This window comes from Dreissena polymorpha, chromosome 13 (genome assembly GCF_020536995.1).
Source record: "Dreissena polymorpha isolate Duluth1 chromosome 13, UMN_Dpol_1.0, whole genome shotgun sequence".
NCBI classification, from domain to species: domain Eukaryota; kingdom Metazoa; phylum Mollusca; class Bivalvia; order Myida; family Dreissenidae; genus Dreissena; species Dreissena polymorpha.
In genome coordinates, this window is record NC_068367.1 from 19,875,347 (window position 1) to 19,890,361 (window position 15,015).

General features: G+C 35.7%; 2 protein-coding genes across 2 annotated transcripts in view; one reads left to right on the plus strand and one right to left on the minus strand.

The window, feature by feature from the left end:
• Positions 1-15,015, plus strand: part of LOC127855184 (mitogen-activated protein kinase kinase kinase 20-like) — a 116,462-nt gene that overhangs the window by 49,017 nt on the left and 52,430 nt on the right. Inside the window, exon 16 of the mRNA XM_052390595.1 lies at positions 4,333-4,395. Coding sequence (XP_052246555.1) covers positions 4,333-4,395 — 63 coding nt within the window. The remainder of the gene's footprint in view (positions 1-4,332; positions 4,396-15,015) is intronic.
• Positions 8,150-14,294, minus strand: LOC127855181 (uncharacterized). Its single transcript, XM_052390591.1, has 3 exons — positions 13,969-14,294; positions 9,558-10,792; positions 8,150-8,986 (listed from the first exon to the last, which is right to left on the minus strand). Exons 1-3 carry the CDS (start codon positions 14,283-14,285, stop codon positions 8,610-8,612), a joined length of 1,929 nt encoding a protein of 642 aa, XP_052246551.1. The 5' UTR covers positions 14,286-14,294; the 3' UTR covers positions 8,150-8,609.

Here is a 15,015-nt window from a genome sequence, read left to right on the forward strand (position 1 = left end):
TATTTTAATTTTTAGCTCGACTATTATAAATATATATAGTGGAGCTATCCTACTCACCCCGGCGTCGGCGTTTCCGTTCTGTTCCGTGCCGTGCTGTTAGCGTGCAAATGTTAAAGTTTTCGTACTTCCCCAATTATTATCATTGTCCCTTGACATATTGCTTTCATATTTTGCTTACTTGTTTACGAACATGACCCAAACCTATAAACAAGAGCATACAACTGTATCAAGCATTTTGACAGAATTATTGCCCCTTTTATACTTAGAATATGCATATTATTGATAAATCTATGTTAACCTTTGCGTACTACCCCAAAAATTTCCTATATCCTTTGACATATTGCTTTTATATTTTGCATACTTGTTTACCAACATGACCCCAACCTATAAACAAGACCAGACAACTCTATCAAGCATTTTGTCATAATTATGGCCCCTTTTCCACTTAGAATATGCAGCAAACTGCATAAAGTTTGCATACTACCCCAAATATTTTCAATGTGCCTTGAGATATTGCTTTTATATTTTGCATACTTGTTAACCATCATGACCCCAACCTATAATCAAGAGCATACAACTGTATCAAGCATTTTGACAGAATTATTGCCCCTTTTATACTTAGAATATGCATATTATTGATAAAACTATGTTAAACTTTGCGTATTACCCCAAATATTTCCTATATCCTTTAACATATTGCTTTTATATTTTGCATACTTGTTTACCAATATGACCCCAACCTATAAGCAAGTGCAGACCACTGTATCAAGCATTTTGACATAATTATGGCCCCTTTTGCACTTAGATAATTGAACATTTTGCTTAAATCGCCATAACTTCTTTATTTATGATCACATTTTATTTTTACTTTGACAAAACAACACTTACCTGAATACCACAATTGATTCCATCCAAACAATACCCCACGCCCCTACCCAGAATCCCTCCCCCCCCAACCTCCCCCCCCCCCAATTTTTTTTTTAAACATCATCTTATAAATTACCCCACCTCACATTATACCCCCTCTCACCCCCCAACCTCCCCCCCACCAATTTTTTCTTTTTTAACATCATCTAATAAATTACCCCACCCCACATTATACCCCCCTCTCACCCCCTCCCCTACTCCCCCCCTTCCCCCCCCCCTCCAAAAAATTTTTTTTTTCCTTTTTTTATTTTTGAAAGATCGTCTAATAAATGACCACACCCCACATTATACCCCCTCTCAACCCCCCCCCCCCCCCAAAAAAAATTTTTGTTTTCCTTTTTTTTATTTTTGAAAGATCGTCTAATAAATTATTAAATATGAACAATTTCCTCATGATGGCTTACGTTATACTGTCAAGCACTCGAATAGTCGAGCGCGCTGTCCTCTGACAGCTCTTGTTATGCCCCCAGTAGGGTGGCATATAGCAGTCGCACTGGCCGTCCGTCTGATGGTCTGTCCGGCAGTCTGTTTTCTTATGCCATGCTTGCAGATAATGAGCTGTGTTATGTGAGTCTGCCTACATGACCTACAGATGAAGTGTGAAACTGTTCCGGTCCATTGATTTTTGACGAAGTTATGCGCCTTGGACTTTTTTCTTTAATAACTGTTTTCTGGAAAAAATTTACACAAGGCTTTCAGATATTGAACTGATTTTTTTGTATGTGAGCCTACCTTCATAACCTACAGATAAGTGTGAGTTTCGTTCCAGTCCATTGATTTTTTGGCTAAATTATGGGCCTTGTTTTCTCTAAAAAAAAACTGCTGTGCGGCTTCAAAGTGCAGTAGGGGGCATTGTGTTTCACAAAAGCAGCTCCTGTTTATTTTTATGTTTGTGTGTGTGGATACACTTTATTTGCCAATATACATTGTACATATACATACAAACTTGCTGAAATTCTAAGAAAATACATAACAAGCAGTCATATAAGTATCACATGACATGAACAAGTATTACAAACATACTCCACCATTTTCCACCAATTTTCATAAATGTTTGCTATATTTGCTTTTTTGTAGGTTTTTATTCCCGTGCTTTTAATTACTTTTTGGTAAACAGCCTGTAAGAGCCTGTACGAGGCTGTAATTTTGGGCAAAAAAAATCACTGTAATTGTATAGGAAGAAATGTTTGTTGTGACGCTTTTTGGCGGATTTACATCTCTTAGCTTGTTTTTAAGCTCACCTGAGCACAACATGCTCATGGTGAGCTTTTGTTATCGCCTTCGGTTGTCAATATTTACATTGTTAACACTGAAGAGGCCACATTTATTGTCCAATCTTCATGAAACTTGGTCAGAACATGTTTCCCAATAATATTTTAGACGAGTTTGAAAATGGATCCGGTCGGTTGAAAAACATGGCCACCTGAGGGGGATGGGCAGTTTTCCTTATTTGGCTTTTGTCTAAATATGTTGACAGTCTGGAATTCACATTTTTAGTGCAATCAAAATGAAAGTAAGTCAGAACACTTGTTATATTGACTTCTCTATCGAGTTCTTAAATTCATCCAGTTTATTGAAAAACATGGCAGGTGGCCATGCAGGGTAATTTTTAGCTCATCTATTATTATTTTTTGTAATCATAGGCTATTGTCATCTTTGTCACCTTGGCGTCGGCGTCCGGTTAAGTGTTGCGTTTAGGTCCACTTTTCTCATAAAGAATCAATGCTATTGCATTCAAACTTAGTACACTTACTAACTACTATAATTAGGGGACTGAGCAGGCAAAGTTAGATAACTCTGGCGTGCATTTAGACAGAAGTATGTGCCCTTTTTATGCTTAGAAAATTGAAAATGTTGGTTAAGTTTTGTGTTTAGGTCCATTTTATTCCTAAAGTATCAAAGCTATTGCTTTCATACTTGCAACACTTACTAACTATCATAAAGGGACTGTGCAGGCAAAGTTATGTTACTCTGACTGGCATTTTGACGGAATTATGGGCGCTTTATACTTAGAAAATTGAACATTTGGTTAAGTTTTGTGTTTTGGTCCACTTTACCCCTAAAGTATCATAGATATTGCTTTCATACTTGGAACACTCGCAAACTATCATAAGGGGACAGTAAAGGACAAGTTGCATAACTCTGGTTGTCATTTTTACGGAATTATAGCCCTTTTTTGACTTAGTAACTTTGAATATATGGTTAAATTTTGTGTTTAGATCCACTTTACTTTTAAAGTATCAAGGCTATTGCTTTCAAACTTCAAATACTTTTATGCTATCATGAGGGTACTGTACCTGGCAAGTTGAATTTTACCTTGACCTTTGAATGACCTTATAACTCTCAAGGTCAAATTATTAAATTTTGCTAAAATTGCCAAAACTTCTTTATTTATGATTAGATTTGATTGATACTTTGAAAAAAACAACTCTTACCTGACATACCACAATAGACTCCACCCAAACCATCCCCCACGCCCCCTCCCCCCCACCCCCCCCCCCCCCCCCCCCCCCCCCCCCCCCGAATACCCCCACCCCCCCAAAAAAAAAAATTTTTGTTAAAGATCATCTAATAAATGACCACCACACCCTTTCACTATACCCCCTATCCCCCCACCCCACTTTTTTTAAACATGGTTAAAAAACACAAATATTTATTTTTATTTTTGAAATACTGTCTAACCATCCCACCCAAGAATCTCCCCCCTCCCTCCCCCCAAAAAAAATAATAAAAAATTGCATTTTTGGAAGATAATGTTATAAATGACCACACCCCCACACTATACACCCCTCTCCACTCCACCCCTCCCTCCTTTGTGATTGAAATTGAGATAGGTCCTTTCACCTTTAAAAAGAAAAATAGATGAGCGGTCTGCACCCGCAAGGCGGTGCTCTTGTTCTTATATGGCTGTAGTTAAAACTTGTTAACGCTACATTAGCCACATTTATTGGCTAATATTAATGACATTTGTTTAACTTAAATATCTGCTGAGATTGAAACTTAGTAATGTGATCTCAAAACTAGGTCACTAGGTCAGATACAAAAACATATTAATATTCTTGGAGTTACCTTTTTGGTCCAATCTTTATGAATCAGCTTGCACTTTCTCAGAATAGTCTAGTTCTCATGACCCTCTTGTTGAAAGTAGTGGGTGTATGGCTACATACATGTATTCTATAGTAAAGGACATTTTTAGTTAGTTGTGACTAATTACCCTGATATTTTTACTGCGCCCTATGGATGCAACAGGCTATTAGATTTTTTTCCCATACCAAAATCATAGCGTAATTAGATACTTTACTCCATTAATTGGAAGGTTAGTATTTGCTAATTTTTTGTATGATTGCCATTCATGGATCATTACAATTTGTTATATATAATTGATTTTTTTTTACATAATTTCAGACAGAAATTGAGCTGCTGAAAGCACATAACTTCAGGCTGTTGAATTTCCCTCCCTTGACTCAGGTAAGATTCAGTAAATGAAGTACATATGTGTAATTTGCTGAATAACTTCAAGCGGTTGAATTTCCCTCCCTTGACTCAGGTAAGATTCAGTTAAGGAAGTACACACATGTTATTTGTATTATGCTTAAACAACATTTATATTTAACTGAATACTTTTATGTAGTTAATTGGGACTATCAGCAAATAAATCTTCTGTTTCAAGAAGCGTAAGATAGCAAAAAAAAAAAGATTTCTCTGCTGAATGAAATAACTCATGTACATTGTAAATGGCATTTTTATACATTTTTACTTTTTTCCATTTTTATGCCCCCAAAACATAGGTTCTTTGGGCATATTAAAATCGCACCATCCGTTTATAGTTAGTTAGTTAGTAAGTTAGTTAGTTAGTAAGTTAGTCTTTCCGTCTGGATTAGTTTCTGCTCAATAAGTTTGTTAGTTAGTTAGTTAGTTAGTTAGTTATTTAGTTAGTTAGTCAGTTCCGTCCGGATTAGTTTCTGCTCAATAAGTCAAGCAATTATCAGATCTTCACCAAACTTCATGAAAATGAGTAAGGCAATAACATCTTGGTCAAGTTCGATAATCGGCCAAATTGACAGAGACACTCTTGACATATGGCCCTTGAATCATCGTAAAATTGGGGGTTTTCTCGTTTCTGCTCAATAACTCGATCCATTGTCATCAGATCTTCACCAAATTTCATGAAAATGTGTAAGACAATAACATCTAGGTCAAGTTCGATAATTGGCCAAATTGACCCAGACATTCCTTAGTTGTTCCCTTGAATCATCGTAAAATTGGATTTTTTCTCGTTTCCGCTCAATAACTCGAGCAAATGTCGTAGGATCTTCAACACACCTCATGAAAATGTGTAAGGCAATAACATCTAGGTCAAATTCGATAATGGGTAGAATTGGCCCAGATACTCCTGGGTTACAACATTTGAATCATCGAAAAATTGTGTTTTTTCTCGTTTTTGCTCAATAACTCCAGCATTTGTCATTGTATCTTCACAATACTTCATGAAAATGTGAAAGGCAATAACATCTATGTCAAGTTTGATTATAGGCCAAATTGACCCAGACACTTCTGAGTTACTGCCCTTGAATCATCGAAAAATTGCTTTTTTTCTCGTTTCCGCTCAATAACTGGAGCAAATGTCATAGGATCTTCGCCAAACTTCATAAAAATTTGTAAGGTCATAAGCTCTAGGTCAAGTTGATAATCAGCCAAATTGACCAAGACACTCCTGAGTTACAGCCCTTGAATCATCGAAACATTGAGTTTTTTCTCGTTTCCGCTAAATTACTCGAGCAATTGTCATTGGATCTTCACCAAACTTCATAAAAATGTGTAAGGCAATAAAATCTAGGTTAACTTCGATAATCAGCCAAATTTACTTAGGCACTTTTGAGTTACGGCCCTTGAATCATCCAAAAATTGCCTTTCTGCTCAAAAACTCAAGCAATTGTCATTGGATCGTCACCAAACTACATGAAAATGGTCTTGCGAAGAATGATTTTTATGCCCCTGAAGGTGGGCATATAATGATCGCACTGTCCATCTGTCTGTCCGGCCGTCTTTCCGGTCGGCAGGCACTTTTGTGTCTGGAGCCATATCTTGGAAGTGCTTTGGCGGATTTCATTGAAACTTCGTATGAGTATATATATATATGAATAAGAGGATGATGCACGCCAAATGTCATTGTACACCATCTGTTAATAACAGAGTTATGGCCATTTGTATCTTTAAAAAATAAATGCTTTTTAATATAAGCTTAGAGCTTTATCTCCATTAACACATGAGCCAGAGCCATGAAACTTGCCATAGTTGTTCTCAGTCATCTGGGGGTGCTTCACATTCAACTCCCATAATCCTAGGTGCTAAGGTCAAGGTAACACATTGAGGTCAAAGATCACAAATTTGATGAATTATTCATGATTTAGTCATTCCTTTACTATGCATCAAGGGATTCTGTAATAACTGTCCACAATTGTTCTCCATATCTAGCTGAGTGTCAAATATAAGATCCAGGTTGCTAGGGTCATGGTCAAAGTCACACACAAAGGTCAAAATCACACATTTTGTTTAAATATGCCTTATTTGGAAAGGATTCTACCATACTTAAATGGATTCTCAAAATGTCCTGATGTAATTGTTCTTAATTATCAGGCAGTGCAAGACCTATGTGTTTTTTACCAAAGTCAAGGTAACACATCAAAGGTCACAAATTTGTAGAAATATCATTTGTATTATTTTGTTGTTACCTATTATATTTATGAAGTAAACCATCATCCTCTCAAAAATCATCATGGAGGCGATGAAGTATGATTTACAAAGTGAATATATGTGACTAATCATGTTTCCAAATTGATACCAATGAATTCCGTACTCAATGATGGATGATTAACCTTAAAATTTTACTTATGTTATTGCCACGTATGTCATGGCGGATGTTGTGTTCACTCTGCAACACTCTGAACATTTAGTGTATATTAAGATTGAATGTTTTCGTGGAAAAGGCAAGACTTTTTAATTCACCTAAATAAAAAATGAACGCTCAAGAACCCTCCTCTGTTAAGTTTTTAGTTATTGTCCTTTGTTATTTCGGTGTGTTGTTACTTTGGGGCAATAACTCAGTATGCAAGATTTCTATTTAAGAAAATGCTCATAACAAGCAATTTCTCCTTTTTGTCATGATACTATCAATGTTAATTGATTCATGAAAAATATACTATCTGCATATTATTGTCTGCAAACCCATCACAGTTACAAATGAGTTAAAAAAAAAAATTGACAAAAGGCACAACTGTTCACTTACACCTTTTCTTTTAGTTCTACACCCATCTATAAACAAAATTTATTTGGTGGGGGATATCAATTCAACGAATCTGCTTGTTTAATCTTATACTGCCGCAGACAATATAGAATCTTTGTCATAGAGAGTTAAAAATCTAGTTACAAACGACAGTTTATTACTAAACATCATAAAATCTGAATGTCAAAGTTTAGTTTCACCACGTCTCAATTCAACAACCTAGGGCTTTTTGCACTATAGAAAATTAAGTCCAAAAAGTTCAAGTTTTCCACTTCTGTTTAAATATTGGATGGATCTCGATCAAGCTTTCACAGTTGAATTATTTATATGTGTAGATGATAATTACAAAAAGGAATAGTGACTGCGACCAGTTTTGGCAGAATATGGCCCATTTCGTTTTGTCAACTAAAGAATAAGTAGTCAATTTGTGTCAAAACAAAAGATGTGGGTGAGTCGGTGTCTGTGACACATTTCTAGTCTTGGATTTCAATCCTTGTATTTTTACAGTTCTGGTGCCAGAGTTCATATTGGTTTGATTTAATGTGATATTTGTAAAATAATTGTATGATATCATATTCACATAAATATGAGTTTGACGGATAGTTAACATAATGACTCAGACCAAGTATTCATACGAATATTAATAACAGTACTTGGCATGCATGTCATGAACAATACAAGAATATTGTTGTATGAGCAATAAATAATCTTTGTATCTTAAACATAGTCTTTTGAATAGACTATTCTAATATGTTTGAAAAGTATTTATACGAATATTAATAACAGTACTTGGCATGCATGTCATGAACAATACAAGCAATAAATAAACTTTGTCTCTTAAACATAATCTTTTGAATAGCATATTCTAATATGTTTGAAAAGTATTCATACGAATATTAATAACAGTACTTGGCATGCATGTCATGAACAATACAAGCAATAAATAAACTTTGTCTCTTAAACATAATCTTTTGAATAGCATATTCTAATATGTTTGAAAAGTATTCATACGAATATTAATAACAGTACTTGGCATACATGTCATGAACAATACAAGAATATAGTTGTATGAGCAATAAATAAACTTTGTCTCTTAAACATAATCTTTTGAATAGACTATTCTAATATGTTCAAAAATCCTTATAAAACTAGTTTCAATCAAACTGATAATTGTGTTTGCTATTAATATCTGAGCATATTTCAATTTAAGTTCATAATGATACAGGCTTGGTAAAGACTGGTTTCATTGGAAATTTGTAATAGTTTCATACAGAGGATAATGAATATGTCCTATTCCAACAGTCACTGGCTTTAAAACCATGTGTACAAAACTGTAACACTTATTACATGACGATGTATATGTGAGTGTATAATTAAATGATTAGAAATGAGCATCACCCTACTCCAACACTGCCTTAAACACTGTAATGTCATTATTGTTCATCATTCCTACAATGATTGAGCCTGTGTGCTTACTGTAGAAGACAGATATTGGGCCAGTCACGCCATCATCCTCTGTGACCACCTGTGCCAGTCTCTGTCTCCCATCCCTGTCCATCTGGATTATTGTTGAGGACCAGTATCCACACACCATAACTTGTCCTAAATCTGTCACATGTACCTGTAGGCCAGGTAGTACTCCTATAGGGGAGCTCAGTGCAGGTACAGTCAGGGTGGAGATCACTGTGCCTTCCCTGGACAGTGCGACCAGCTGCTTACTGTTCGGGTTGATCACATATATCCTGTCTCCATCTGGACTCACTGCACAGGAGGTAACTGTGGTATGGAATACAGTGATGATGAGGTGTTGTTATGATATGGAAACGAAGGACATAATATAAAAAGTAGCAGGTCTGATGTTCGTGTTCTGTAATAAATTTATAAGATTTATTGTGGAGCTTAGTGCATACAAAAACACTTAACAAAATTAATAAATATGAATAAATAGACACACAAGAACGCTTTAGAAATAAAGTGCTGTAAATAACAACTATAAAGACAAGTTGTATCAAGAATATGATGTATTGTGGTTCTTTATTAAGTTTGGAAATAGTTATCAAAGACATCATTGTCTTAGCTTCAATATAAAGTTGTTAACTTATGATGATAAAAATAATTTCTTTATTTGCAAGCAAGTCATCAGCCTGTGTGTGAATATGCATAAAAAACTACAATTTTGTATTTGGTTGATCATGTTTAGCTCATTATTTACAAAAATAACTTTGTTTGATAAGATTACTGGTATATGTAGCTTATTACTTCTTGACTTCAATGGCAGTAGAAGCATGGGCCTAAAAGTTCTGAACATTAGAATTATGCTAGGAATAATTATAACCTGCCCCCTTACCTGATGTTTTATTATACATCTCCCTCACCAGTCTTCCATCCAGAGTATAGAGATACAGAGCTTTACCATCTGCCATGTACAGGTTACCATCCTGGTGGGCAATACCCCTGCAGAAATGTTGGAGCTTCAGTATCCTGTCCTTTATCAACTGACCATTTGACACTCTGATAAAGTGGACATCTTTGTTGCTCATAGCAACAGCCACCAGGTTGGAGTCAATGCTGCACATGGACCATGGTGTGCTGGGCAAGTCACAGTGGGTCACCACCTTGTAGGTCTGATCCAGGAGCTTCACTTTTTTGTTGTTAAAGTCTGTGATGAGGAGTTCTCCAGAAGACGTCTCACAGATGACAGATATTTTGCATGTTTTTTCATCACCCTTAATCTGCACAGTGTACCTCTTATCATAAGTCACTTTAATGATTTTATCAGGCTTGCTTACTGCACCTGGTTGATATCCCTGGACCAGCTGGTGTGATGAACTTGATACTGGATCAGAAACCTGGCCTGACTTGGTCAGATCACTTGTTCGGTTTCCTGGTGTGTACTTTCTAGATGAACTGGGGTCTGGCTTGGGATTTTTTTTCTTTAATATTGAAGTTGTTCGGTTTTCAGGGTCAGACTGGCTAGATGCTTCAGGTTTATTCTGTCTGGTAACTAGGTTCTCTGTAATTCTGTGAGAAGGTTTAAATTGTTTCACTGAGCTAAATACTTGTCCCAATCCTGAGAGAGTGGACAGGTTTGTTTGGATAGTTGTATCAGGTTTAATAATTAGTTGAATCTCATTCTTTTTTGTCATCTCTTGTAAAACTGCTTCTTCTTTGATGGAATGGACAATACATTTTCTATACTTGATAAAATTGAGTGATTCACTTTTTTCGTTTATTCTCATCCAATCTTCTTTTAAGCATGTAATGTTTTTGATGGACTCAGTGCAATTTTCTATATCAGTTTGAATTAATTTCCTCGTGGTTTCCAGTAATGTGTCCAACTCCTTCTTGGTATACTTTTCCAGTTGGTCCAAAGCATCATTAATTGTCTTTCGTAAAGCATTGATTTCTTCCAGAATTTTCTTGTATGATTTCTCAATAGACTTCATATTTTCCTCTAAGTCATTTTTCTTATGTATCAACTGCTGGTATTGTGTATCAAACGTTTCTGACAACTGCTTGAAGTCTCCTTTTTGATGGAGGTCTTTCACTTTGTCAGCTATAAGTACCACATGATTGCATTTCCTGCAAGAAGGGAACTCACTTAAATTTACATCATGTTTTTTAATATTCCCAGATATGCTATATTTATTTTTAATCCTATTGTTTGATATGATGGACTATCTTTCAAAACAAATATATTTAACGCATATATTTGGCTTTTCATTTTTTAAATTAAGAATGTGAATGTTATTTCCAACACTGTAATTCAGACCAGAAGGGCACATAGCATTAAACAATATTTTACTAACACACCAAAAATGGAAATATATATCTTTGCAGTGTCTGCTGTTGTCTGGTGTGTGGTGTGCGTCATAAAGTTTAGTTAGATACCACTCTAGAGGCCACATTTTTAGTACTGATAAAACTTGGTCAGAATGTTCATCTTGACAATATCTAGGCTTAGTTTGAATGGGGGTCATGTTTGTCTAAAAATGAGGTCACCAGCTTGTTAGTTGATCACTTACACTACTCTAAAGGACACTTTCATGACTCAACCTTAATGAAACGTGGCCAAAATGTTAATCTCGACAATATCTTGGTTGAAGAAGCATTCTGTCTATGTGTGTCAAAAAACCATAGGTCACCAGGTTGTTAGTTAATCACTGGTACTCTAAAGGACACATTTATGACTCAACCTTAATGAAACATGGCCAGAATATTAATCTTGACAACATCTTGGTCAAAGTAGCATTTAGTTCATGTGTGTCAAAAAACTAGGTCTTCAGGTCAGATACTAGAAGAACCTTGCATTAAGCATTTTATCTCATTTGCACTCTAGATGCAACAATTGTCATCTAATGGTGTCGGAACTTTGATAGAACGTTTATCTTGACATAATCTTGCCTTTATATGAAGACGGAACATTAACGTCGAAAAAGTAGGTCACCATTGGAAAACTCATCTCAATTTATGTCTTCCGCTTGATGACACTTGGTCAGCATGTTTATCTTGACACTATGGAGGCCACAACTGAATCTGGGTCAAGTTGGGTCAAAAAATAGATCTTTAAGTCTTTAAGGACTTGTGTCTGTGGTCTCAGGTAAGAGCTTAATGGAAATGATCGGTGTCTTATTCACTGTTTATTGCCAGCATTTATATTTAAGATGTTGTTGTTTTTTTAGCTCACCTGTCACGAAGTGACATGGTGAGCTTATGTGACTGTGTGATGTCCGGCGTCCGTTGTGTGTGCGTGTGTGCGTCCGTCAACAATTTGTTTGTGTAGACAGTAGAGGTCACAGTTTTCATCCAATCTTTATGAAATTTGGTCAGAATGTTTATCTTGATAAAATCTGGGTTGGGATTGTATTTGGGTCATCTGGGGTCAAAAACTAGGTCAATAACTAGGTCACATAATAGGTCAAATAATAGAAAAACTTTGTGTAGACAATAGAGGTCGCAGTTTTCACCCAATCTTTATGAAATTTGGTCAGAATGTTTATCTTGATGAAATCTGGGTTGGGATTGTATTTAGGTCATCGGGGGTCAAAAACTTGGTCACTAGGTCAAAAACTAGGTCAAATAATAGAAAATCCTTGTGTAGACAGTAGAGGTCACAGTTTTCATCCAATCTTTATGAAATTTTGTCAGAATGTTTATCTTGATAAAATCTGGGTTGGGATTGTATTTGGGTCATCTGGGGTCAAACACTAGGTCACTAGGTCGAAAACTAGGTCAAATAATAGAAAAACCTTGTGTAGAAAGTTGAGGTCACAGTTTTCATCCAATCTTTATGAAATTTGGTCAGAATGTTTATCTTGATAAAAGCTGGGTTGGGATTGTATTTGGGTCATTTGGGGTCAAAAACTAGGTCACTAGGTCAAAAACTAGGTCAAATAATAGAAAAACCTTGTGTAGACAATAGAGGTTGCAGTTTTCATCCAATCTTTATGAAATTTGGTCAGAATGTTTATCTTGATGAAATCTGGGTTGGGATTGTATTTGGTTCATCTGAGGTCAAAAACTAGGTCACTAGGTCAAATAATAGAAAAACGGTCAACAATTTGTTTGTGTAGACAGTAGAGGTCACAGTTTTCATCCAATCTTTATGAAATTTGGTCAGAATGTTTATCTTGATGAAATCTGGGTTGGGATTGTATTTGGGACATCTGGGGTCAAATACTAGGTCACTAGGTCAAAAACTAGGTCAAATAATAGAAAACCCTTGTTTAGACAATAGAGGTCACAGTTTTCATCCAATCTTTATGAAATTTGGTCAGAATGCTTATCTTGATAGAATCTGGGTTGGAATTGTATTTGGTTAGTCAGGTGAGCGATTCAGGGCCATCATGGCCATCTTGTAAATTATAACTCACAAAATAAGAAGTTTAGTTTGTTGGTCTTTCCATGTCATGGTTTCCAGATGAAATGTAACTCTTGGCATTTTCAAATAATTTTGTTACACATTTACACACCATAAAATAAATGATCAAGTTCAAACGGTTACCAACAAGAATTTAAGCAAGAATTATTCTGCTGTTTTTACTAAAATCAAAACCCATCAATCATGGTTTGTAGAAAATAACTTTTGTTACTAACTTTGAAAAAATGTTTATGGACCAAGTTAAATAAAATATTTAGAGAATGATTTGACCATTGCATATCCAAGTAAGTGTGCTGGTTACTAAAGAGGAAATGGTGATGCCAGTTGTTGGTTAAGGTCAAAGCAATTACACATATGTGGAGACTTTTTTAATGGCTGCAAATTGGAACATGATTGTTTTTTGGACACCTTTTGTTACAATTTTGTCATTGCATAGCATTTCAAGTATATGCTAACATTCTAACATAGCTGCTTGTATTACAAATTGAGTATTTAATTTGAGGCAAGGTACCCGTGGCTTTTTTCCCACCTGTGTGATTTTTATCCATTGCCAAAGGTAGAGGAATATAGAAATGGCATTGTCCGTCTGTCATTCCGTCCCTCCTTCCATCATAACATCCCTCCTTCAGTCACAAAATTTTTTAATTGGCAGGGGGTATCAATTCAACAAATTTGCTGTTTTTTTTGGAAATTGAGGAAGATGACAAGTTATGTTTGACAGCTGATATAAAATAAAAGGTATCGGATGAGCGTCCTAGGTCCCTCAGGGCAGTCTTGTGCAATCTGTACAACATTGCAGGGAGAGATATGAAGGATGGTCAAAAGATATTCCAGACATGTGCAAAAATATATTGATAAAGAGTGCAATTGTACTTACTGATGATTGTGGACATGGCAGGCATGACATATTAGCTCACTGTGGTCCTCGCAGAATCCTGTCAGTTTTTCCTTCTTGTGTACCTGACATTGCTCTAGTTGGCTAACATCGGACTCAGGCCACTGGCTGATGTTTTTCTTGCCCAAAAGTGCATGCTTTGTGTAAAAAGAGTTATGATAATTAACACACTTGCTACAGTAAAATTTAGAACAATCCTCACAGTTAAATTCAGCCTCCGTGTTTCTGTCATTTTCCTGACAGCGGAAACAAGAAAAGTCAAAGAATGATATTGATCCTATATTAATTGAACTCTCCATATTGGAAGCCATTTTTGTCACTACTGATAACTTCTTTGGTTGTTAACTTAAACATTGAAATGCAATCTTAGTTACTGATGTCAGGTGATACCGATTATGTGACTGCGTATCTTGTCCTACTTTTATTGTAATAAAGACTCTTATCACTGGGTTTATTTGCAACACGTTAACCTATTGGCATCTTATGGTTTAAAATGTTTACAGAACACTTCATCTGCTGTAAAATAATTGATTTATCTACAGATGTATATGGCATTTTTGTATTCATGGCAAGAGATAAACTCCAGGGAACTTAACAAGTTTTCATGCAAATTGAACATGTAGAATACAATCAAAATTGAGTCAAATATATACGCATCTTATATCGAGAGCAAAAAGTATGACATGAAACTTGTTAGGTGGAAAATTAACAGCTTACATGAGCCTGTAGTGCATGTGGGGAACTTTAGGATACAATGCTGTCTGTCATCGGTCAGTACTTTCGTAAATTAGTGCGTGATCTTTTTCTTCTAATGACCCTCCCCCCCCCTCATGAACTTCTATGAAGATTTTAATGAAACCTGTTGATTGTGCTTCGATCAGTGCTTGCACACGTCCAATACAATTTTTTTCAACAACTTTTCCTCCTGAACTGTTAGGCATTGTTATCAAACTTCACAGGAATGATCCTTGGGTGACTGTTTTTCCTAGTTGTTTAATACTTATTTTAGTGGGTTGCATAATGTAGGTC